Source organism: Stomoxys calcitrans, chromosome 4, assembly GCF_963082655.1.
Source record: "Stomoxys calcitrans chromosome 4, idStoCalc2.1, whole genome shotgun sequence".
Lineage (NCBI taxonomy): Eukaryota > Metazoa > Arthropoda > Insecta > Diptera > Muscidae > Stomoxys > Stomoxys calcitrans.
In genome coordinates this window covers 97,898,941-97,924,688 of record NC_081555.1, presented here as the reverse complement: position 1 = coordinate 97,924,688, position 25,748 = coordinate 97,898,941, and the positions used below count along the sequence as shown (strand labels likewise).

The following is a 25,748-nucleotide window of genomic DNA, read 5'->3' as shown; positions in this document are numbered from 1 at the left end:
TGAGTCGTGGTTTTTTCGTGAGTCGTGGTTTTTTCGTGAGTCGTGGTTTTCTCGTGAGTGTTTCTCGTGAGCCGCGAGTGACTCGTGAGCTTCTCGTCGGTGTCTTGAGAGTCATGCATGCTCGTGAGTCGTGAGCTTCTCGTGAGTTATGAGTGTCTCGTGAGTTGTGGTTGTCTCGTGAGTCATGCTTTTCTCGTGAGTGTCTTATAAGTCGTGACTTTCTCATGAGTGCGATAGTGTTTCGTGAGTTATGAGTGTCTTGTGAGTCGCGGTTGTCCTAAGGGTCGTGAGTGTTTCGTGATTCATAATTTTCTCGTGAGTGTCTCGTGGGTCTATTATGAGTCGTGAACTTCTCATGAGTCATGAGTTCCTCTTGAGACGTGACCCTACGGGAAATGGGACAGGTCCCAAACCTGTCACGGAATAGGTCCTCTGGTGATAGGGACCGGTCCCAGTTCTCGTCCCCATACTTGGAAAAAACCTATCACTTTTATAAGGGTTTGTCGCTTGAGGTGACGAATTACCACCATTCTAACGCCGTATGATAGGTCCTGGGACTGTTCGAAAAGGATGAGTATAATTTGCAAGTATTTTTAAGGGAGATAACATTAGTAAGCAAATACATTTGACAGATAAGCAATTGTTAACAATAATTAAACGTCTTTTTAATAAATAATTAAGAATTAAAAGTTATGACAATTGAAACTTTTCATTCCCTGTAGGATATGTTCTGTGACAGGTAACTAATTCTCCAGTTTAGGACCGGTATATTTGGGGCAATTGACTACACATTTCCCCTAGGGGAGTTTCTAGTGAGTCAAGAGTGCCTCGTGCACTCCTCATGGGTGTCTCGAGGGTCATGAGTGCTCGTGAGTCGTGAGTGCTCGTGAGTCGTGAGTGTTTCGTGAGTCATGAGGGCCTTGTGAGCTTCTCATCGGTGTCTCGCGAGTCATGAGTGTTTCGTGAGTCGTGAGCTTCTCGTGAGTCGCGGTTGTCTCGTGCAGGCCACCGTAGCGCAGAGGTTAGCATGTCCACCTATGACGCTAAACGACTGGGTTCGAATCGCGGCGAGGCCATCAAAAAAAAATTTCAGGGGTGGTTTTCCCCTGACAACATTTGGGAGGTACTATGCCATATAAAACTTCTCTCCAAAGAGGTGTCGCACCGCCGTTTGGACTCAGCAATAAAAGAGGAGGCCCCTTATCATTGAGCTTAAACTTGAATCAGACTGCACTCATTGATATATGAGTAGTTTGCCCCTGTTCCTTAGTGGAATGTTCATAGGTAAAAATTTGCAATTTGGTTGTCTCGTGAGTGTTTCGTGAGGAATGATTTTCTCTTGAGTCGTGAGTTTCTCATGAGTCCTGAGCGTCTCGTGAGTCAAGAGTGCCTCGTGAGTTGTGAACTTCTCGTGAGTCATGAGTGCCTTGTGAATCATGATTGTCTCTTGAATTGTGAGTGCCTAGTGAGTCTATGCAAAAATTTCTAGCGGATATCTTTATTCCTTTGATATCAACTTATGAACTTATGAAATTTTAGCGAGATGGGGCAAATATTAAGGGATCGGTTTATATCTGTCTCTGAACATATATCTATGGGAAAAAATAGTTTTGCAAAGTTTTGAAGACCTAACTTTACTTAACAGACTGACAGACAGACAGAATAAATAATTTTTAGGGTCTACAACCAATATTCCAAAGCGTGTCCAACGAAATGACAAACTTAGTATACCACCCTCCCTAAATATTTTTGCGCCCCTTACAAATCAATGCAAGAAACATTTAATACCCACTCACATGTATAGAGGAGCATTAATAAAAAATATTTTCAAATTAAAAAAAAAATTATCTTAGTTCAAAAGTTAAATGACTTAAGCCACTGTTGCACGCAACGGCTCATTAAGATGGAAACTATAAACTTAGTGACGAAAGAAGGTATTTAGCATCTTGACTGCATTGGAATTGGAATTAGTCTTAAAAGTGCTCTCAACGAAGACATACAAAATGGAACGTTGGCAAAATAAAATAGCCGTGGTTACAGGAGCCAGTGCTGGAATTGGAGCGGCCACTTGTAAAGCTCTGGTGGAAAAGGGTATGATTGTGGTGGGTTTGGCCAGGCGACTTGAGAAAATGGAAAATCAAACAAGGCTCCTGATAGAGGAACAATATCGCAAAAATTTTCATTCCTACAAATGTGATGTGGGCAATGAGGAGAGTGTTAAAGAGGCCTTTGCTTGGATTGATCGAACATTTGGAGGAATACATGTTCTCATCAACAATGCGGGTGTGTGTCCCAAGTCCTCTTTGTTGGCTGCAGATAATTCGCAAGCTATTAATGCGGTTGTCAACACCAATCTATTGGCAGTGGTCTGGTGTACCCGTGAGGCTTTTCGCATTATGAAACAGCATAATTTCGATGGCCATATAATACTGGTGAATAGTTTGGCTGGGCATAAAATTCCTCATACTCCAGGTTTTTCATTTCACATATATGCTCCGGCAAAGCATGCCCTTACCGCGATGACAGAAGTCTTAAGGCAAGACTTTTTGACTGAAGGCACAAAAATCAAAGTGACGGTAAGCATGAGTATTTTTTTGGAAATTTTTATTTTCTAATCCTTTAACACTTCTTCGCTTAGAGCATAAGTCCCGCCGGAGTACTTACGGAAATTGTAAGTGATGTTTCCTTTCTGGCTGAAGGACCTATTTTGAAAACTGAAGATATTGCTGATGCCATAGTGTATTGCATACAAACTCCACCACATGTTCAAATACATGACATGATAATACGTCCAGTCGGTGACACAACCTAATATACGAGTCTATAAAATTTTAAGTGCCCTAACATTATTTTATACAGCCAACAGAAAGATAAAAACGAAAATTGTATATATTCATGAGTAACGTTCGGATGGATAAATAAATCTCTTTGATATTTTTGCACAATTGTGTTAAGTAGTGAAAAAAAAAGAGAACAATTTTATTGAAACTGGCAAAAGTTGGCGGTTTAAAGCGTGTGTCAAACAACCGTTATATACTTTAATTGTCACACGTAAAATGCTGTATGGTGTTGTGGTCTGGTGGACGGTGCTTCAAAAGTCCACCTACTACTCAATACCTAACAGGACCCAAAGGATGGCTTGTTTGTGCATAACAGCCGCACAAAGGACGGCATCATCTGATGCACTGAATTTAATGCTAAACCTTATGCCTCTGTGCATTGGGGCTAGACAAATTGCTACGACCACTGGTATGAAGCTAAGGGAGCTTTCTCTTTGGTAATGCGGCAGCTACAGGCATTGTGTTATCCTTAATGTCGGTGCCTATTTTCGCTGGATAGAACAGACGTCTTACATTCATTGAAGGTTGCAAGTAACGACTTTTGCAAAAACTGTCAGGAGAACATCTGAGGTGTGTATGTCCGCACTGGCAGTCAGAAGAAGTTCCACTTTAAGTTCTCATTTCGTTGAGAACTTGTTTTATTATGAGAATGTGACCATTCGCAAATTGGTGGGCTTATAAAATCAATCTGGATAGGTAAGAACTAAAGGGTGATTTTATAAGAGCTATAGGAAAGTTGTTCAACAAAAAACGCATTAAATTGAGAAAAGTGCGTGAAATCTTTATTTGAATCGATTTAATCTTTGAAGATTATTTCATGCAAATATTGAGCGTGACTGAGCGTCAAATGGTCCATCCGCTCAGTCCAATTTTGGCATTCTCTTTCTTGAAACCACCTACCATGCAAGTTAAGCTCTTGCATTTCGGGCAAAAAAACGTCGGATTTCTCTCAAGATAAGGCTCACCATTCACAGTTGATTTTCGATTCGTATCATCTTTGGAGAAGTACTGTCCAATGATGCCACCAGCCCATAAACCGCTCCAATCTGTGACTTTTTCTGAATGCATTGGTAGCTCCTACAATGTTTCTGGCTGATCTTCACTCCAAAATCGATAATTCCGCTTATTTACGTACCTATTGAGCCAAAAAGAGCTTCGTCGCTGAACACAATAAGCGCTCGATGAACTTTTTTAATAGAGCACACATTTTGATAACAAAATTCGATAATTTGCAGCGTTATTCGTTTGCAAGACGATTCATGATTAAATTATAGATCAAGCTAAAGATGTTTGACAGTGAAACGCACCATATTTCTGCCAAATAAGCAAAAAATTGATGCTTCTAGGGATCGTACAAGACTAATCGGAAGAGCGGCTCATATGGGAGCTATATCAGATTATATACCGATTTGAACCATACTTGGCACAGTTGTTGAAAGTCATAACAAAACACTTTATGCTAAATTTCAGCCAAATCGAATAACAATTGTGGCTTCTAGGGGCTCCAGATGTCACATCGGGAGATCGGTTTATGTGAGGGCTATATGCAAAACTGAACCGATATGGCTGATTTATAATCCCCAACGACCTACACCAATAAGAAGTATCTGTGCACAAATTCAAATGGATATCTGTTTCTTTAATCTGAGTTTTACCATTTCTGAAGGTTATTTTCAATTCATTGTTGTTCATAGTTACTCATCAATTCCCCCACAAAGAAGTACTGGATGTTTGGTGACCTAGTCAATCCATAGAGTTCATCGTCCAAAACAACGTGAAGAAGGCAATCCAGCAAATGGTCCTGGTAACAAATAAGCTTGGATGTATGGTGACCTTTCTCTTCGAATGTTTGCTGCAGTCGAACTTACACGCCTGTCAATTTTCCGGTATTCACACTTCACACTGTATCGGTAACAATCATTTCAATTGATCCTCACATATTGAACTCATCTAACACATTCTGATTTACTACTGCGATTGTTTAAGTTTTCCCATCTTTTAGTGCAGTCGTTTTAGTTTTTGGGATTCATTCTTGAGCTCCTCGGCCTGATATTCAACGCTCTCAAGGTCTTTGCCATTAAAGTGCATGCTTCACTTCTCCAGATAAAGCGTGCTTACCAAGTTCTTCTTTAGCCCAGCAGCTTGCTTGTAACAAGGCATTTTCAAATGCTTGTTGGATTATGCTTCCATTTTCTGGTTGATGTTGCATTACAACCCTCTCAAAGACTATCTGTACTGTTGTCGAATGAGTTCATGCTACTTTCGGAACAATCATGTATGGCCGAATTGGTAAGTGTGATGGCAGTCGCTTCCATTGCTATCTTTCGCTTGGATAGGTAGATGGTCTTGGCACCAGCAGCTTTGCCCCTGGAACAGCCAACACGGCCTTTGCTCTCAACTTGTAGTTTGCAGAAGTTCTCGTCTTCTTTGAACCTCCGTTAGCCTTGATTATGTCAAATAATTCCTTCAATAAATCAAAGTTATATTTTTTCTACAGCGTTCGTTGTCCTTCAGAATGTTTTGCTCCATAGGGACATAAGCTCTATTGCAATTATTGTAGTTCGATGCTTACATTTCCTTCCTTTTTTGGTAGTGAACTTAAGAAATTTGAAGCGTCCTATGACGTGGTTTTTCAGCATGCTATGACGTGGTGTCTCCGTTCACTTGATGGTCCATCAACAATTGCCACGTTGCATCTTCTTGACCGTGTTTGAAACTGGGCTAGGTTCTTCCTTCTGTATTTTCCTTGTTCTTCTCCGTGTTGAATGACATGTTAAATTGTATTCAACATGAACGGAAAATGTCGTTATTCAGGTTTGTCTTAAATTATTGAATAACTCAAATCGATCAATGGACACCAATTTATACTACATATTTTTCAATATTTTACTAACAGGTATTTATGAATGGCAACATCTTATTAAAGTGTGGCTATGTACCTGAGTTAACACGTGCACGTTGCAAAATTTTCAAAACATTCAAATTACTGATCCCTCATAATTGTGGCTTCTGTAACAAAATCATCCCCAACAGGTAGCCAACGGAAAACACACTTCAATAAAAATGGATGTGACTGCAATAACAAAGCCCAATGGGCACTTCAGCATACATTTATGGGAGCGTTAGTTGTTTGTTTCTTAGTAATTTTCTTTAAATCTGAATCACCGTTTACGACATTTTATGTAAACGGGTTTGCCAAAGATGATTCTAAATGAAGTATCTTGTTTAATTGTTAATAAGAACTATGTTTATACCGATTTTTATGATCAATATTTCATGTTGTTCATAGGTTATGTAGCCTTTCGGAAGAGATATCAGACGTTTCACATTATTCCGTTTTCGATTTGCATGATTTAAAAAAGAAAAGAATTTAATTTTTTTCACAAAAATATAATTTCAAATTGGCTTGTGCGGGACCTTTTTTTTAATATTTAAATGGAATAAACGTTATTTTAGTCATTAATAGGCAAAAGTTATCTCATTCGTGTAACAGGAACTAATTAAAAAAAAAAGTCGAAAAGTCATCGCAGATCAATATTTCAAGTTGCTACAAACGAAGTGGTGGTAATGGGTATACAAATAGTGTCTATTGATAATGGTTAAATTTATTTCATTGTAATTGACTTTTTAACTATCGTCAAGGCAAACGTTTATCAAGTCAAGTGGTAATTTTAACTCAATTGCTGTTGTTCAGCAAATTGTTACTGAAAGTCGTTGTCATGCTTGTTGGCAAATTTTCAAAGACTAAAATGGTTTTTATTCTCCTTTAAATTTTTACTGGAAAAGTACGTGAACAAACCTAAATGCCAACTGTAATGCCTCTGCACATTGTGCCTAGGCAAATTGCTGCGAACACCGCTGTAACACTGAGAGAGCTTTATTTTTGGCCTTGCAGCGGTTAAGGACGCAGTTTCATCTTTAAAGTAATGACCAATATTTCAGGCAGTTTAGATTACACAATGAGCCGCTATTTGATAATAAGTACTGTACCACTTAAGCGGACAAAACCAACTGAAACTACAATATCCCCAGTAATTGAAGGCACGGAAACTCCTATAAGGATGAGTACAGACTAGACGACCAGATGGGCTTTGGGGTGCCCACTTAAGAACTAGGACTGGTTAAATCGAGAAGGTTACCAGACCACTGTATCAAGCAGAGTAACTAGTATTAAATGAAGTGGTGGAATGACTAATGTATTCTCAACACGACGATTACCATAAATCTGGCGTTTTGCAGCAAGAATTGTTATTTTGAATCATCCGGCATGGTCCTGTAAGAGTGGTGACCATGGCTGAAGTTCCTTTTCATTAACGGCATTCCTTCCTTTTTATTACGAAATAAAATTCGTTCATTTATTTAGAAAAAATGGGATTTTTCTTTGAATACCTGGTCCTGCATTTTTCTTTAAATACATGGTCCTGTAACGGCATTCCATCCTTTTTATAACGAAATAAACATCGGTTCATTTATTGGGTTGACCAAAAAGTAATTGCGGATTTTTTAAAAGAAAATAAATGCATTTTAATAAAACTTAGAATGAACTTTAATCAAATATACTTTTTTACATGCAATTACAGAATCACAAGCTGTGAAAAAATTTGTCAACGCCGACTATATGAAAAATCCGCACTTACTTTTTGGGCAACCCAATATTTAAAAAAAGTGAATTTTTGTTTGAATACCAAAATAACACCTCTTATTGGAACACCTTATATATTCTCAGAAGACAATTAAATCTCTGGCGAGCATTATTCTGAGAGAGCGTTAGAGAGTTCAAAAATGGTTCTTTTACAATTTTAGATTTCTTAAATTTAGTAAAAAGGTTATATATAATTAAACCAATTGAACACATTCAATTGAAGGCCAAAGATTTTCATTATCAGTTTCTTAGCCGTTTTGAACATCGTTGTACTAGAGTTTTTCTTCGATAACACATTATTAAGCATCAGATAATGCATTTCATTAATACACAGGCCACTTTCAACTTTACACTCATTGTTTGAAAATGAGTGCTTCAGAGAATAGGGAGAGTGAATTTGACAAATGTTTTCCAATAAGGGCAAAAATTATTCAGTGAAGTGGAAGCGCATGGTCCGATAACGAATTTAAAGCACTAATTGAAAGAAGAAATTATCTAAACTCCCGTTGGATACCGTTTTCGGATATTCGAATTTCATAATGCTTACAGATGCGCAAGGAATCTAGTAACTTCCACCATGACCCCAAAAAAATTGCTTATTTTAGCAGGACATTTCAGGAAGCATTAAACACAAAAGATACCTAGAGGCATATTAAGTCATTTGGAGAATATAGCAGTTGATGATAATGTGGATTTGAATGCAGTTAATGAACGTTTTTTAAATATATCTCTACCAAGGTCCAGTATTAACTTTTATGGGAATGTATTAAGTAATATTGACAATGATATTACTTCGAATCAGCTTTTTGATTTTGGACACTTTGAACCATATGACATCATCGATGCCGTCAAATCAATTAAATCTAATGCTGGAGGATCTGATCTGATTGATCCTAAATTTTTAAAAATAATATTTCCCCCTATTTTGCCTTTGTTATTTCTTTAACAATATTATATTAAGGAGCTGCTATCCACAATCCTGGAAACAGGCAAGAGTAGTCCCTGTACCGAAAAATAATCAAGAATTCAGTCCTATAGCCATACTTCCATATATTTTGAAGATATTTGAACACCTTTTGAAAAAACAAATTTCGCAACATATTGCGGATAACTCACTTTTAATCAACCTCCAATCAGGATTCCGGCCCAAGCACAGTTGCACTACTGCACTTTTGAAAGTTGTTGAAGATATAAAAAGTAATATTGATCGCAACAAAATCACTTTTCTGGTTCTTTTAGATCATTCTAAGGGGTTTAACTCTGTTGAAACCAAAATTCTCTGTCTTAAACTTAAACATTTTTTTTTAATTTTCCGAATCTTCAACAAATCGAATTCATTCCTATCTTTCAAATCGTAGCCAATCTGTATCAGTTGGAAATCGTAATTCTAGATGCCTTCCAGTTTCACGAGGTGTCCCACAAGGTTCGATATTAGGCCCTCTCCTTATTTCTTTATACAGCAATGACCTTCCCAAACAGTTGCAGAGTATACATATGTATGCCGATGATGTTCAACTGTATATAAGTACGTCAGCTGAGAAAATAAATGATGAGTCCCTCGAAGTCAAAATGCATAGCCATGTACAGAAATCGCACAATATTGCCGCTAAATATTAATTTTGTAATCAATAGTTCTGCATTTTATAAACTTTTGTTTTTTTTTATACAATTCATAAACTTTTTGTTTTTTTTTCTTTCTCTTTTATTAATTTGATCTCTGAATTTTCATTGCTGCCTTAAATTTGTTAAAATTAAAATATATCACTTAATTTTTACTTTATAACTAAGTTGCAAATCAAAACTGTACGATTACCTTACCCATACTTTGTATAAGACCTAGTCTTTTGTATGGGTATTATCACAATAAAAATAAATACAAATACAAATTTGGAAGAACAAACTTAAACTGATACAATAACATGGCATAGGGTTACCGTTATTAGTTAAGAAAACACTTTCGATGTAAACAAAGTATGTTTGTCACATAATCATGCTCTCCACAACAGGTCATACCGTTTGTAATAACTCGAAATATAGGCCTTAGATACTATAAAGTAAATCTTTTTAACGCCATGATATAACAAGTTGATCTAGCCATGTCCGTCCGTCTGTTATAAGCACGCTTAACCCTATTTTAATAAAAACTTATTGATACGGGTTAGGTGGTATAGTTAATGGTAAAAAATTTTGCGATGATTGAGCGTTACTGCCCATCTACACGGATAGAAAAATGACGGTACTTTTCCATTACCGCCGGGTACTGTTGTGTTCGTGTCATTGGCAAAGATTTTTAATGCCATTTGGTATTTATTGAATACCAGACAAAGGAGGCTAATAAGAACTAACGGCGTCCCATTGTTATCCTTATCATCGCGCCAGGAGTGTTGTTGAGCTTTGAACCTAAAATATTGACGCCCTTATTAAAAAAGTTTTTAATCGAATAAATAAAATGTTTTGACAATTTGAGTGCGTAACATGTAAGAGCGTGCTAAGTTCTGCAGGGCCGAATCTTATATACCCTCCACCATGGAGGGTATATAAGATTCTCCTTTTAGGCAAACAAAGAATATTGAATAAGTACTGTTATGCTATTGGAGCTATATCGATTCGGACCATAAATGAATGCTGAACATTGCAGAAGTCAATGTGTAATATTTCAGTTCATTCGGATAAGAATTGTGCTTTGTAGAGGCTCAAGATGCAAAATCGGGAGATAGGTTTATATGGGAGCTGTATCAAGCTATTGATCGATTTAGACCATATTAGACACGCGGTATGTTAAGGGTGATTAGAGAAGCCGTTGTACAAAATTTCAGCCAAATCGGATGAGAATTGCGTCCTCTTGAGGCTCAAGAAGTCAAGACTCAAGATCGGTTTATATGGCAGCTATATCAAAACATAAACCGATTGGGCCCATCAACAATCCCAACCGACCTACACTTATTTTTTTTTTTTTTTTTTTTTTTTTTTTTTTTTTTTTTTTTTTTTTTTTTATTTTAATTGCAACTAGCTTTCAATAAGAAGCTAACAAGCAATTTTTTTCAAATTTAACATAATTATCATTGAAAATATGTAAATTTTATATAATCTATCTGAAAATTTATTTTACATTGGAAACAAAAAGAAAATAAATAAGTTTAAAGCTCATGATATTAAGAGATCATAGGGTTTAGTTCTATTCAGTCTACGTCTGGTACTTGGATCATTGAGATTAATGGCTTCTGGATTTACATGAAGGCGTAATCTGGCATCATGTTTCGTTGCTGCAATTGATATTTCCTCTGACACTGTGTTCATGCGGAGGTCTCTATGGAGATCACTGTTGCGAACATACCAAGGGGCGTTAACTATGCTCCTTAGTACTTTATTTTGAAAATTTTGAATCATGTAGATATATTTCTTATGCGTGCAACCCCATAGTTGGATGCCATATAGCCATATTGGTTTTAATTGTTGATTATATAAAAGTAATTTGTTTTGAATGGAAAGTTCAGATTTCCTGCCCATAAGATATTTGAGTTTTGACCATTTAATATTAAGTTCTTCGATTTTCTTCTTGACATGCGCTTTCCAGCGTAATTTCGAATCCAGGGTCATACCAAGATATTTCGCATTGTCCGAATAAGGGATACTGACTCCATTTATATGCACGGCGATGTTCCTGGTAGCTTTATTTGTAAAGTTTACATGAACCGACTTCGAATGGTTCAACTTTATTTGCCAAACAGAGGCCCAACGATTTATTTCATTAAGAGCTTGTTGCAATTTAGTGATTGCTTGCTCCTCTGTATCTGCCACAGCAAGTATAGCAGTATCATCCGCAAATGTTGCAATGACTGAGTTTGGTGGTTCTGGCAAATCGCTAGTGTATAAAAGATATAGGACGGGACCTAGGATACTTCCTTGAGGCACACCTGTACCAATTTTCTTCATGTCTGAGTAGGAGTCATCCTGTTTAATTCTGAAGAATCTATCCGCTAAGAATGATTTTAGAAATTCAACATATATTTCAGGCAACATCCTGCTTAATTTCCTTATAAGCCCGACATGGCATACTTTGTCAAAAGCCTGCGACACATCTAAGAATACAGCAGAACATATTTTTTTATCCTCAAAGCTTTGTTCAATAGTATTAGTTATGCGGTGTATCTGGTCAATAGTTGAATGGGAATTTCTAAAACCAAATTGATGGTCTGGTATGAGATTTTTTTCTGCAATAATGGGGTTTAAACGACTCAAAAACAGTTTTTCTAGCAGTTTGGATAACATTGGTAGTAGAGATATTGGTCTATATGAGGTTACCTCTGTTGTAGGTTTACCTGGTTTAGGTATCATACGGATTTCTGCAATTTTCCAAAGAGTTGGCATTCTTCTTAACTTGAAGCAGGAATTAAATAATTGGGTTATTTTAATGATGCAATTATATGTAAGATTTCTTAGTATTTCAGTATTTATTAAGTCGAAACCTGGACATTTCTTTAGCTGCATACGGCCTATTTCTGCATATACCTCACCAACTGTAACATTCTCGATGCTTTGTTCGAAATTTCCTATACCTTCATTACCATTAGTTGGAACTTCATTGTTATTGGAGAAAACGTTCTCCATGTGTTCTGAAAATATTTGCGCCTTTTCCATATTCGTTTTGGCCCATGATGAGTCATCTTTTCTTATTGGATAATTTCTTGGTACAGGCCTCTTAACTCCTTTTGTTGCTTTCCAAAGTGAATAGTCGGTACTTTTATCAGTTGTTAACGACAACAGATGTTGCCTAAGTTCCATATCTCTGAAAAGTTTGGTTTCTGCACTGAGTTCCTTAGTGATTTTATTTAAGAGTGTCTTGTATGACGGATGTCTAGTTTGCTGCCATTTCTTACGTATTTTGCGTTTCAGTTGAATTTTTTCTCTAATATATACCGGGTAGGTTTGTTCAGAAGCAGTACTTCGATAATCAGGAGTACTTTGCCATGCGGCTTTCTGAATAGTTGCAGTTAGTATTTCAACTTCATTTTCCAAATCGTCTACAGAGATTGGTGCTTCGACTTTCAAATCTGCATTCCACAAGATTAAATTGAAATATTGCCAGTCGGTAAATTTATTTATCAAAAAGGGTGGAGGCTCTTTTGTTAGTATTTTTTCAAAAAGTGTAAGGAATATTGGAGAGTGGTCTGAGCTTAGATCAAAACCATTTTCTATTTTTATTCGGGACGTCGATATTTTTTTGACCAGAAAAAAGTCTATTAAGTCGGGAATTTTGTTTGTATCAGTTGGCCAATAGGTTGGTGTACCTGATGAGATTATTGAGCAACCAGTATCATTCGACGCTTTGAGTAGTTCTCTGCCTTTTGTAGTTGTTAATCGGGATCCCCAGTGAGTATGTTTGGCGTTAAAGTCGCCTCCAATAATGTGCCTGTCGTTGTGTTTTTCTATCAGCTGTTTATATTGTTCGTATTTAATTTGATGTTTCGGTGGACTGTAGAGAGCTGTTATGAGTAAATTTTCATTTTTAGTGAATATTTTTATTGTGGTAGCCTGAAATTCATCCGTTTTTATTTCCTCATCTTCTATATGCTTTATCGACTTCCTAACTATAACTGCGCTACCTCCTCTAGCAGTATTCGTTGGGTGAGTGGTATGATACACCTCGTAATTTTTGAATCTTATATATGATTGAGTAGTGAAATGGGTTTCTGATATTAGACAAACATCTATTTTCTCGTTGTTGAGCACGACTTCAAGCTCCCTTTGGTGTTTGTGGAGGCCATTGGCGTTCCATAACATAATCTTAAGCGGGTTATACATGTTTAGATACGTTTGATGTTTTCTCGAGATTAGCTAGTCTGATTTCAATAGTTTTAAAAAAGTTTTCTTGAGTACTAAGCCTACTGAGTATTTGTGACAGTATATTGTTTGGAGCTTCTGAAACGATATTTCCGGTGACACTCGCATATGATTGCGGGTTTTCATTGCTATTTCGTGGAATATTGGTGTATGGTATAGTACGCTTACTGGTTGATTGTAATTTCTTGTTTCTTAGCTTCTGCAACTCTTTGGCGACTTGACATCCTCGGTATGATGCGGGATGTTGTTCACCACAATTACAGCATTTTGGACGGTCTATTTCTTTATCGCATTCGTACGAATTATGTTTACCCGCACATTTGACACACCGTGGAGGTTTATTACAGTAATTTTTGGTGTGACCAAAACTTTGGCATTGTTTACATTGAGGAAGCACTCTTTGTTGTTTTATTTCCTCGATTTGAACAATGGAATGGCAAATACTTCTTATTTTGAATATTTTTTGGATGTCTTCTTTGGAATCAAAAGATAAAACGAACATATTAAGAGGTTGTTTAGTTTTGAATTTAAGTTTATTTTGGGCATCAAGAACATTAAAACCTTGAGATTTGAGGTCATCAATTATTGATTCTTTATCGGTTGCATAGTGGAGATTTTTTACCATCACTTTAATTGGTCTCGTATTTTTATTTTCATAGCTATGCCAAGACACCCCGATTGAAAAGAGATGTTTTGTCAACTTTCTATAATCATCAGAATTAAATGTGTTCACTTTGTATGTTTCATTACTTAGCATTTTAATTAAAAACGAGCTTGTAATATTTTGTTTTAAATCATGATGAAACTTTATGTAGTCAGTAATGCCTGATACCATTATTGGCGGTGGGCGATATTTCTCATCGTTTTTATTTTTATTATTTATATTATTTTTTGGCGAAATTTGATGTGCGTTGTCACTTTGCTGATTTTGGTGAGGAGAAACATCATTATTTAACTTTTTTCTTTTCTTTTTATTTTTTTGTAGAATCCACTCGGTTTCTCGAGCTAGTTCTTCCTCGTCAGTTTGGTAGTGTATGGTTTGATCTTCGCAAGGCTTGGAATTTGTACTTCCATTTGAATTATAACTTGAACTTGCACTCGTACATTGAACCATAGGCATTTGTTTTAATATTTTATTTTCTTCTTTTAACTGGGCACAGTATTGTTCCAAAGATTGGATACGCTGCATGAGCTCCGAATTGATTTTTTCTAATTCTTTCATTTTATTTACCCTAAATAGGGTTAAGCTGTTACGAGGAGAATCGAGAGAAGAAAACTCGTTGAAACTCATTTTTTGAAATTAACGACCGTAGCAGAGTCGATAACACCGTTTTGACTGGACTGACAATCAGCTGATTAGCAGATGCCGCCTTTTTTTTTGATATGGTAACACTGTCGCTTCTATGCCAGTATTTGCTGAAGCAGAACAGATGTTTGTTGTTTGTATATAAATTTTTATTTGTATCTTCGTCTCTGTCGGTAGAGTTTCTCTTATATTAATTTTTGTGATTTGATAAGAATTAAAATGAATCTTTTTATTAATTAATTGTTCAATAATCCACGCGCACATTGCGAAACCTTCACTTGCACTAGCGCGGAGAATTCAGCGCCACCGAATAAAGGCAATATCAATATGCTGCGTATAGTTTAATGACTTCAAGAAGGGTTTGTTTACAAGCACTCGCACAGTATGTCCGTATATTTGAAAAATCAAGAACTTTTTGACCTACACTTATAAGAAGTTTTGGTGCAAATTTTCAAACGGCTAGCTTTACTCCTTCGAAAGTTAGCGTGCTTTCGACAGACAGACGGACGGGCGGACGGACATGGCTAGATCGACTTAATATGACATGACGAGCAAGAATATGTATACTTTATGGGCTCTAAGACGCATATTTCGAGGTGTTACAAGCAGAATGACGAAATTAGTATACCCCCATCCCATGGTGGAGAGTATAAAAACTTGCTCAAATACTCGAAGGCGGTGAAAATTGAAATAGTACAAATTCTAAGTACATTCTACATTAAAAACATGATAGTCTCTTGTGTGGAAAACGATGGTGTGTTTATGTATTCGTATGAAAACCATTTCTGGGAATCAGAGAATATAAAATCAATAGCTAAATACAAAGAAATTGAGGTTGGTCTCGATGTTACATTATTTTGTAGTTATTAACATAAATAAACGAAATAAAATTAGATTAAAATTATTTTCCATGTTTTTTTGGTTCAATAGGTGTTCGAATAATCAATAACGGTTTGGTACTAAAACCAATAACGCTCTGGTGCTAAAACCAATAACGCCCTGTTGCTAAAACCAATAATAGATTGGTATTAAAACCAATACCAGTTCGGTAATAAGGTTAATACCAAACGGTACTAATCATTTTATAGTTCATCCACACCATCCGGTATTGTTTTTGTACCATACGGTGTTGCTCTACTATCAATACCGTATGGTACTGAAATGACCATGTTAGGTTTCAACTTTTGTCTGGGTGTAAGCACATCTGTTAATTCACATTTTTTAGATGCTAAAGAGCACAAATATAATTTGTGCCTTAAACACTTTGAGTAGATGTGGTGGTTTTTTTTTTACCACCAACATACATGCCACGTACAACCCGATTTGTTTAAAAAAATATGATATAACTGCCAGAGTTTACAACCAGAGGCCATGAAAAATATATTATCTGGTTAAAATATGGCACATTATGCCCTGGTATGATCACCTATATCCATGTTATGTATTGTTTAAATCGGTAAAATATTTGGTGTAACTCCCACGTGCAATAAATCCGGTTTTATGGAATTAAGACCCTAAATTGGAAGATCAATCTATATTGCAGCTACAAATAAAAAGGTGATTTTTTAAGAGCTATAGAAAGTTTTTCAAAAAAACACATAATATTCAGAAAAATGCATGAAATCTTTATTTGAATCGATAGTTCGGTCCATTTAATTCAATGTTTGAAGATTATTTTTCTGCAAATGTTGATCGTGACTGCGGTCCATCAAATGGTCCATCTGCTAAGTCCAATTTTGGCATACTCTTTCCAACATATCGATAGTACGGTCAATATAATTTAATCTTTGAAGATTATTTCATGCAAATGTTGACAGTGACTGCGCTTCAAATGGTCCATCCGCTAAGTCCAATTTTGGCATACTCTTTCAACATATCGACCGGTATCTCTCGAATTAATGCTTCAATGTTGTCTTCCAATGAGTCAATTGAAGCGGTCTGTATAGAAATGAGCTTTAACTTAGCCCCACAAAAAATAGTCTAAAGGCGTTAAACCGTACGATCTTTGCGGCTAATTGACCGGTCCCAAACGTGAAGTAAAATGTTCACCGAACTCGCCTCTTAATGCTATAACGCAGAGTCGGATGGGAACAAAAATAAGTGGTTATAAGTCTGCCATTTTGAAACAGATAGAGATATCTTCATGAAATTTTACATGATTATTGCTGAGGTGTTAATATATGATCAAAAATTATGCGAGTTACAAATCAAAAAATGTGAAAAAAGTCAATATTTCTTAAAAAAAGGTAATTTCATTGTTTCGTCTCTATATAGAAAACTTAGCCCAGCACTATCATTGTAAAGAAGACTTAATGTAAATTCGTTTTATGTGTAATTTTTGTTTTTTAATTGGATCAATCAAAAAATGAATTGGAAATTTCAAAAATATCAATCATTTTTATAATTCGATCAATCAAGAATTTAATTGAAAATTTCAATAATTTTTTTAATTGAAATTTAAAACTTGGAAGTTTCGCAACATTTTCAATAATTTTTCTAACTGAATATGCAGTTTTTTAATTGAACATTTTTTAATTACCTTTTTCAAAAACTGTAATTGATATTATCATTTTCGTGATTGAAGCAATTTCAATAAAAAATTCGTTGGATCAATTAATTTCGTGATTGAAACCAATTTTTATTTTTTTTTTCTGTGTGGGCGCAATGTTTCATATAGGATACATTCAGTGATGGGACCGCTTATTTTTGTCCAAATTTGCAAAATATTGAACTTTGCCCATAGTTTCGATAGGAAAAATATAAATTGATATTCAGACAAAAAATAAAATATCAGTTCTATTCAAAACATCTTGCTCTTACATCTCTCATATAACAAAATTTTTGACTGTGGCAACTTAAAAAAATCCATAAATCAAAAAGACAAGAACTAAAGATGGTAACTCTGCTGTAATTGATAACAATTAGTTTAGTTTTTGTATATCTCAGCTATCGTCTCTTTTTATAGATCCCACTTGTTTTACGTGAGACGACAGTTGTACTCTGTTGTTAGTTGTCGCTCGGCCTTCAGTGCGCAAAGAACAAAAGCGGGAGTTTTTTAAACATCAAACAAATAGTAATTAAAATACAAAAACAAATTAAACATATAATGGAAAAGTGGCATGGAAAGGTAGCTGTGGTAACCGGAGCCAGCTCGGGCATAGGGTCTGCCTGTTGTAAAGCACTTGTTGAGAATGGCATGATTGTTGTGGGTCTGGCACGTCGCCGAGAGCGTGTTGAAGAAATACGAAATTTATGGCCCAACGATGAAGACAAGCAGAAACGTTTACATGCCTACAAATGTGATGTCTGCCAGGAGTCAGATATTATCGAGGCATTCGATTACATCACCCAGGAGTATGGACCCGTAGCGGTGTTGATAAATAATGCCGGCATAGTACGTGGCACAGAATTAGTGCGGGAAAATAATACCGCAGACTTGAGGGCCATCGTGGACACCAATATTATGGGTGTGGCTCTGTGTACTCGTGAAGCCTTTAAGACCATGTCAAAAGATCCTCAGGGATTGGGTCATGTTATAAATATTAACAGTGTTGCTGGTCACCAAGTGATTCACTTTGAGGGTGCATCTACAAATATGTATGCACCCTCTAAGCATGCCGTTACGGCCATGACTGAAGTTTATCGAAATGAGTTTTTGATGCACAAAACGAAATTGAGGGTCACGGTGAGTACAATCATGCGAATATTAGTCAGAAATAATGTTTTATGTTCTGCCGGGTTGAATCTTATCGTGGATCGCAGTTGTCAATTTCTTTGCACGGTTTCCCCTTATGGGCAGAAACTAAAACAAGATTATGTTAAGTCAGCAATAAATCCCATGAATTTTTTTTATATATTTGGGTGAAATCTAATTCCTGAAAATTTAATTTATGAAACGATTTAGACCATACCTAGCACGAATGTTAAGAGTCACAGCTGAAGTTACTATGCAAAAGTTGAGTCAAATCGGATTAGTATTTCCCCCTCTTGAGGCTCAAGAAATACAATCGGGAGATCGGATAATATGGGAGTTATATCAGGTAATGGACCGATTCAGACCACACTTGGCACGAATATCAGAGGTATTAGGAGAAGGTAATTGACCGATTTAGACCATATTTGGCGCGTTTATCAGACCGACCACCCGACTTCATAACCTATGAGCGCTGGGCGTTTGTCAAATAAAAGAAGGCCTATTGGTTCGGCTTCAGAGAATACACCAACCGATACTGGTATAGCTAAATTTTGGTCTACTGTTAAGTAACTCGCGAAACTAGGAAGATGGAATGACAGGACTTCAGCATTTTTTTGCTACGTAACCTTGACCGATCCGAAGAGATGCTCCAGGTTGTTCAACCGTCAATTTATTTATTAAGCATCCCGAGAGTGACAAGGCTAGGAGGAGACCTTCTCGTCGTTTTCGAACTTTACTATCCAAAAGCGTGCTTGGTTAAGAAAGTTCATCGCGCGTTTCTGAGCGCCGAAGCTAATTTTTCGCTCAATGGGTACGTAAATAAGCAGAATTGTCAATTTGAGAGTGATGATCCGCTAGATGCATTGCAAGAGCTACCAATGCATCCACAAAAAGTCACAGTTTGGTGCGGTTAATGGGCTGGTGGCATCATTGGAACGTACTTCTTAAAATATGATGCGATTTGTAACGTAACTGTGAATGATGAGCGCTACCGTGAGATGATATCCAATTTTTTTTTGCCCAAAATGGAACAGCCTGTCTTGCATGACATGTGGTTTCAACAAGGCCGTGCCACACAGCGACACAGTGAACATTTTATTTCACGTTCGGGACCGGTCAATTGGCCGCCTAGATCGTCAGCCGCCTCAACACCTACAGAGCAAGGATTTATACCAACGTGCAGGATGCGTGTCCCGATAGAGACTTGGCGACACAGGACACACGTCACTCGTTTAACTGCCAATCCACACCCACTCGACTCAGACCCAGATCCCACTTTAGTCGCAGAGTTAATGGATCTGGCTATTAAACAGAACCAAGCAGACGAAAGTTAGAACACAAAACACTCCTACAACCACAATATCAGAGATCAAAGAAGAAGTTATAGTGCAAAAATTTGGATCAAATTGAATAGGAGTTGCGTACTTTTGGGGCTCAAGAAATAATTTTTTAAACTGCACGTCATCTAACCCAAAAATGGTCGAGATAAGGCTTCATTTAAATAAAGCTGCCATACAGACCAATCTGACGATATAGGTTCTTAAGTTCATAAAACCGCATTTATAACCCGAATTCGCTCAAATATGAAACAGTGAGTTGTTTTAAACTTCCCGTTATCTGAACCAGAGATTTTCCAGAATGAACGATATTTCGATATAGCTGCCATATAGACCGATCTGTCAATTGAGGATCTTAAGTCCACACCTGCTGCATTTATTAACCGATTTCGCCAAAATTGGGAACAGTGAGTTAATCAAGCCTCCCGACAAACATACCGACCGACCTGCCGATTTGGGATTTCAAGCCTATAAAAGCACCATTTATTACCCGATTTCCCTGAAATGTATGCTACCCTTTGCTTGAAACTGGTAAGGTCCACATCGGACCATATATCGCCCATTCAGACCGGTCTGCCGACATAGTGTCTAAAACTCGTAAAAGGCCTATTTATTATCCCATTTTGCTGAAAGTAAGACACAGAGAATTGTTTTGAGCCTCCTGTCATCCAATCCAGATTGGACCGTACTTATATATAGCAGCCATATAGACCGATCGTAAAATATATGGACCAGTTTGCGTTAATGTAGAAAATAGGCACGAGCTGAATGAGTTGTATGACGACGATAGCATCAAAATACAACGGCTGCGTTGGCTAGGTCATGTTGTCAGGCAAACACTGTGGTACACGCAAACCGGGACGACCAAAAGCCCGATGGAAAGATCAATTGGTGGGAGACAACTCGACTATAAGATAAGCGCAGAAGATCAAGGCGCTTGAAACGCTATTCTACGTTCGGCTAGTAGAACAAATGTTCTGTCATAGCCAATTGAAGTAATAGACCGATCGGCCGACTTAGAGTCTTAAGTGAGTTGTTTAAGTTAAGCCTTCCGTTGTCCGAAAAAATATGCTCATATCGGACCATATTTTGATATAGCTGCCATATATACCAATCTTGCGATTCGGGTCTCTCAAGCGCATAAAAACCACACTTATTTTCTGATTTCACTGAAATTTGGAAGAACGACTAATACAAGGCCTAGGGATTTCCTAGCCAAATATGATCTACACTGGACCATACTGAGACATAGCTATCATATAGACCAATCTTTCTTTTTAGATTCTTAAGAGCCACATTTATTGCTTGATTTCGCCAAAACCTTTAACAAAAGTTATATTAAAGCGCTCAACAATCGTTAGAAAATGGTTATGGTTAAGATGGGACCATAATTAGGCATAGTTGTCATATGGACGGGAATATCTTTTTTTTTTGGTATCCAATAGAACAAAGATTTGAATAAGACCTTCGACACCTGTGACGAGAATAGTCGAAATTGGATCATATTTGGATTTAGATGGCATATATAGCATTCTCCCGATTTAGGGTCTTGACCCCAATAAAGGCATGTTTTTTATGCGATTTCGAATTCGGAATGCGGAACAGTGAGTTATGGTAGGTCCTTCATTATCCTAGTGTAATGTGGGCCAGATCGGTTCAGATTTGGATAAGATGTCAAATGTGCCGATCTCTTGGTTAAAAACTCGGGCTCATAATAGTCACATTTATTGTCCAATTTCTCAGAAATTTGGTATAGCGAGTTGTGTTAGTCTCCTTGACATCACTGTTTAAAACGGCGCGGATCGTTCCAGATTTGGATATAGCTGTCATGTAGACCGATCCCCCGATTTAAGGTTTCAGGTCCATAAAAAGCGAATTTATTAACAGATTTCACTGAAATTAGGCCACTCGACATTCGTACTGATTTTGGATGAGATCCGACTATATTTGGATATAACTGCGATATATAGACCGATCTCTCAATTTAGGGTCTTGGGCCCATAACAAGGGTATTTAGTGTCAAATTTTATTCACACAGAATATAAATTTTTGTGTTAGATTTGTATTCTACTTTAAATACCTTCCATTTGATACCCATATTGCCCAAAGCGGTAAAAGTGTCCTGTTGGATGGTGTTTTTGGGAGTGGGTGACTCCCCTGACGCAAAGTGTGTCATTTTTATGCCAAGTTCGTACTCCACTCTTAAATACCTTTCATATGATATCCATATTGTCCCAGTCGGTAAACATGTCCGTTCGGGTGGGTTTTGGGATGGGGCGTCCCCCCAGGTTATTTGAGCAGGGGATGCAGGGGATGTCCCCTATATATGCACTGCATTGTGTTGGCATTTAGGAATGTTAAGGGTTGGATGGGGAGAAAGAGGGAGTAGTGTTTATTGATATTCGTCTTAAATTTGTGAACGTCAATGTCGATGGGAAAGACATTAACCGGAAGACGATTCCACATACGAATGGTTCGAGCGAAAAATGAATTTTCTCGGTAATGCATGGTTCGGTCGACTGGCCAATCAATTACAAACGGGTGTGAATTCCTGGCATGTCTAGTATTCCTGGTGAACATCCTTACGTCAGGTATAAGAAGACGAATATCCTTGAAATACAAGCCATGAAAGTAACGATAGAGCAATACAACGCTACCCACATTCCGAAGATGTTCAAGAGAACCATTAGAGTTGGATACTCTACTGTCCCCAATCAACATCATCGTTCTCCATTGAACTCGGTCAAGTAGGATCCAAGGATGATTTTAGAGCTCCAGCCCATATATGAGAGTTATATTCCATTCTCGACCTGATGTGGATAGTATAGATATTGAGAAGATCAAAGAGGTCCTGCACCGCTTAAGAAAGCCCAAACACTTGAATGCTTTTTTCGATACTTCGAATACGTGTTTTGACGAAAAGACCAGAACATCAAGAGCTTCTGACTGTTCAATATCGACGATTGTCGTGGGTCAGTGAATGGCTTGTGTGAAAAGAAACATCACTACGTCTTCTGTGCGTTAAAATCTACTGTATTCATTCTACCCCACTCGGAAATGGCCAACAAATCCTGGGAGAGCGTCTCATCCATAAGGCGCCTCCTGTCCACAATTTCTTGAGGACTGGGCCTCCTGAATCTGGTGGAGATTGGACAATATGAAGATATATCTGCTATGGGTTCATAATAGAGTTGGGTAGTTCCGAATGGAACTAGTTCATTGGAACTTATCTAAGTAAGGAACTGCTGGAACTAGTTCCATCTCTTTTTCTTCTTATAGTTCCTTTTATTTTTGCATGTACACTTTTCTTTTGCTACCTTTTGTTAATTTGTAGACCAGCTGATTGACATGCCATATTTTTCAGCTTCATACAACAACTAAATAAAAGCGTCAACTTATTTAATGAACAACAACTGTGTACGTTGTGATTTAGGTGAAAGGACGTTGTGATTTGTGGCTACCACATTAAATGAATGTGGTGGCACAAATGTAGAAACGTGGTGGCATCCACATGTTATTTTTTTTATTATGAACAAATCTAAATTGTTTCGATGCGCTTCGATTCGTGTTTTTTAGCATCGACACTTAATATTTGTTTAAAACAAAGTGCAAAAAATGATTTCTTAGTTCAATATCAGATCTTTATGTACATTTAAAAACACTAATTTTAAGGTTGAAAACAAAATCCAAAGCTCTTTTTTTGTTTTGTATAAAGAAATCAAAAAAGGGGCTCGCAAATGAAAAAGGAGCTAAGGAACTAAGAAAAGGAACTAGTTCCTTTCGTGGAACGGAACTAAAAGGAGCGATCACTAAAAGGAACTAAAATGCCCACGTTTAGTTCATAAGTCATACATTATGACGAAAGATGGTTAATATACATATATCCGAGGTGTTGTACATCCAAAGTTCGACCCGGCTGAACTTAATCCCTTTTTACTTGTTTTTTGTTGGTCCTTATCATTCAGTCAAAATCTCCAAAGTCTCACGAATAAAGGAATATTGTTGTTGTATTCTTTTCTAGAGTATTAGCCCGGGCATTGTACGCACCGACATTTTCAGCCCCGAAGATATGGAATACATGAAGGATGTGGAATTTCTGGATGCATCCGATGTAGCAGATGCTGTTATTTATTGCCTACAAGTTCCTCCACATGTTCAGGTATTTATGTGAAAATAATTGATAAAATTTTTACTAATAATTTTTTTCTTTTCATTTACAGATTCATGAACTAACTATCAAGCCAGTGGGGGAGAAGTTTTAAACGCAAATAAAGAAAACAAAATTCAAAAAATTATGTATAAAAAAAATCAATAAACTTACCATTAATTGTAAAATAAATAAAAGACTAAACCTAAGGTCCCACAGTCGTGTAGGACCTTTTTGTGGGCTCCACATCCTGGAGCTGTATGGTCGTATGATGAAATCTGTAAAATAAAGAAAAGAAAATTAATACCACTATGAATATGAAGAATGAAGAAGTTGGGAAATTTAAAAAATTGCATTATAGACACAAATTTAGTAAAAGTACTTCCAGTCGTAAAAAATCTCTTTTCACCCCATTAAAGATCCCTAAATCATATGAAAATTTTTGATTCTTTGCCACTAATTAACCAATTAGCCATAATGACTTATATTTGCTCCTTCTAAGAAAGTAATTACCTTCAAATTAGCAATGTTTTTCTTCTTGAACACTACCGAAAACACCGATCCCTCAAATACCAAAAATGAGCGTGTAACACGTAGGCTCATTATTTTGATTGACCCCAAACATGTTTAACCATTAAGAGATCACCGCCTATGATCATCAGAGTCAATTGTTGGGCACACATGCTGGCATTTGGACACACCCATTTGAAAGAAATGAGCCTGTAATCGCAACTTAAATGCCAATTCATGAAATGAAAGAGCAGCCGAAAGTATTGATGGCGCACAAACAACATTAAAAAATAAAACATGCAACATCAAAACTCATAAAAGAAAATGTTGAACAAAGTCGTGAGCCATAAACTTAAGTAAACCTTAGCCACAAAAAAGAACAAAAACCAAACAAAATTCAACAAAAGAATTAACCACGATAAAATGTGCAACATGCGCCAGCTAGCCAGCCAATTTTGGTCAGCCTTATGTGCTGGCTAAAAAACCTCATAAAACAGGAAGGAACAACACTACAACCAAAGGTCTTAAAGAACAGCAATAACAATTTGTAAGTACAAAAACCGTGCCACCATTACCAGTCGCAAGAGAGGCCAGCTTTACAGAGTTTGATCGCTGGAGTATCCCATCATCCATTCATACTTTTGAACAATAGGCACAAGACCAGTGTTGCCAGATTGTAAGTTTTAGATGGAAGATTCAATTTGAGATAAAAACAAGTAAAAGAGTGCTACATTGGACCGGGTCGAATCTTATATAAACTCCACCATGGATCGCATTTGTTCTCTTCCCGGTATTTCATTTTAGGCAAACAAAGGATAGAAGAAAAGAAATTGAATTGAATGTTGCAGAAGAAGTCATTGTGTAAAATTTCATACAAATCGATTAATAATTGCGCGCTTTAGGGTTTCAAAAAATAAAATAGGGAGATCGGTTTACAGGAGAGCTGTATCAGGCTATAGACCGATTCAGACCATATTTGACACATATGTTGGAGGTTATGAGAGAAGCGATAGTACACAATTTCAGCCAAATCAGATAATAATAACGCTTTCTAGAGGCTTAAGAAGTCAAGACCCCAGATCGGTTTATATGGCAGCTATATTAGGTTATGAACAGATTTCAACCATACTAAGCACAGTTGTTGGAAATCATAACGAAACACCTCATGCAAAATTTCAGCCAAATGGGATAAGAATTACGCCCTCTAGAGGCTCAAGAAGTCAAGACCCCACATCGGTTTATATGACAGCTATATCTGGTTATGAACCGATTTGAACCATATTTGGCACAGTTGTTGGAAGTCTTAACAAAACACCTCATGCATAATTTTAGTGAAATCGGATAGGAACTGTGCCCTCTAGAGGCTCAAGAAGTCAAGACCCCACATTGGTGACAGCTATATCAAAACATGAACCGATTTGGCCCATTTAC

The 25,748-nt window shown here is 37.0% G+C and overlaps 3 protein-coding genes across 3 annotated transcripts in view; 2 read left to right on the top strand and 1 right to left on the bottom strand.

The window, feature by feature from the left end:
- LOC106095989 (uncharacterized) overlaps nucleotides 1-24,063 on the bottom strand; it is a 173,435-nt gene extending 149,372 nt beyond the window's left edge. The window contains exon 1 of the mRNA XM_059366622.1: nucleotides 23,982-24,063. Coding sequence (XP_059222605.1) covers nucleotides 23,982-24,056 — 75 coding nt within the window. The 5' untranslated portion in view covers nucleotides 24,057-24,063. The remainder of the gene's footprint in view (nucleotides 1-23,981) is intronic.
- Nucleotides 1,968-2,945, top strand: LOC106092491 (farnesol dehydrogenase). Its single transcript, XM_013259375.2, has 2 exons — nucleotides 1,968-2,576; nucleotides 2,639-2,945. Exons 1-2 carry the CDS (start codon nucleotides 2,004-2,006, stop codon nucleotides 2,810-2,812), a joined length of 747 nt encoding a protein of 248 aa, XP_013114829.2. The 5' UTR covers nucleotides 1,968-2,003; the 3' UTR covers nucleotides 2,813-2,945.
- Nucleotides 17,624-24,902, top strand: LOC106092489 (farnesol dehydrogenase). Its single transcript, XM_013259374.2, has 3 exons — nucleotides 17,624-18,314; nucleotides 23,682-23,819; nucleotides 23,881-24,902. The coding sequence occupies exons 1-3, from the start codon at nucleotides 17,736-17,738 to the stop codon at nucleotides 23,920-23,922; spliced, it is 759 nt and encodes a 252-aa protein (XP_013114828.1). The 5' UTR covers nucleotides 17,624-17,735; the 3' UTR covers nucleotides 23,923-24,902.
- The last annotated feature ends 846 nt before the right edge of the window (nucleotides 24,903-25,748 follow it).

Coding starts and splice junctions, on each gene's coding strand:
- LOC106092489 (XM_013259374.2), top strand. CDS start 17,736: ATGGAAAAGTGGCATGGAAAGGTAGCTGTGGTAACCGGAGCCAGCTCG. Junction 18,315..23,681: donor AAACGAAATTGAGGGTCACG/GTGAGTACAATC, acceptor ATTCTTTTCTAG/AGTATTAGCCCGGGCATTGT. Junction 23,820..23,880: donor AAGTTCCTCCACATGTTCAG/GTATTTATGTGA, acceptor TTTCATTTACAG/ATTCATGAACTAACTATCAA.
- LOC106092491 (XM_013259375.2), top strand. CDS start 2,004: ATGGAACGTTGGCAAAATAAAATAGCCGTGGTTACAGGAGCCAGTGCT. Junction 2,577..2,638: donor GCACAAAAATCAAAGTGACG/GTAAGCATGAGT, acceptor TTCTTCGCTTAG/AGCATAAGTCCCGCCGGAGT.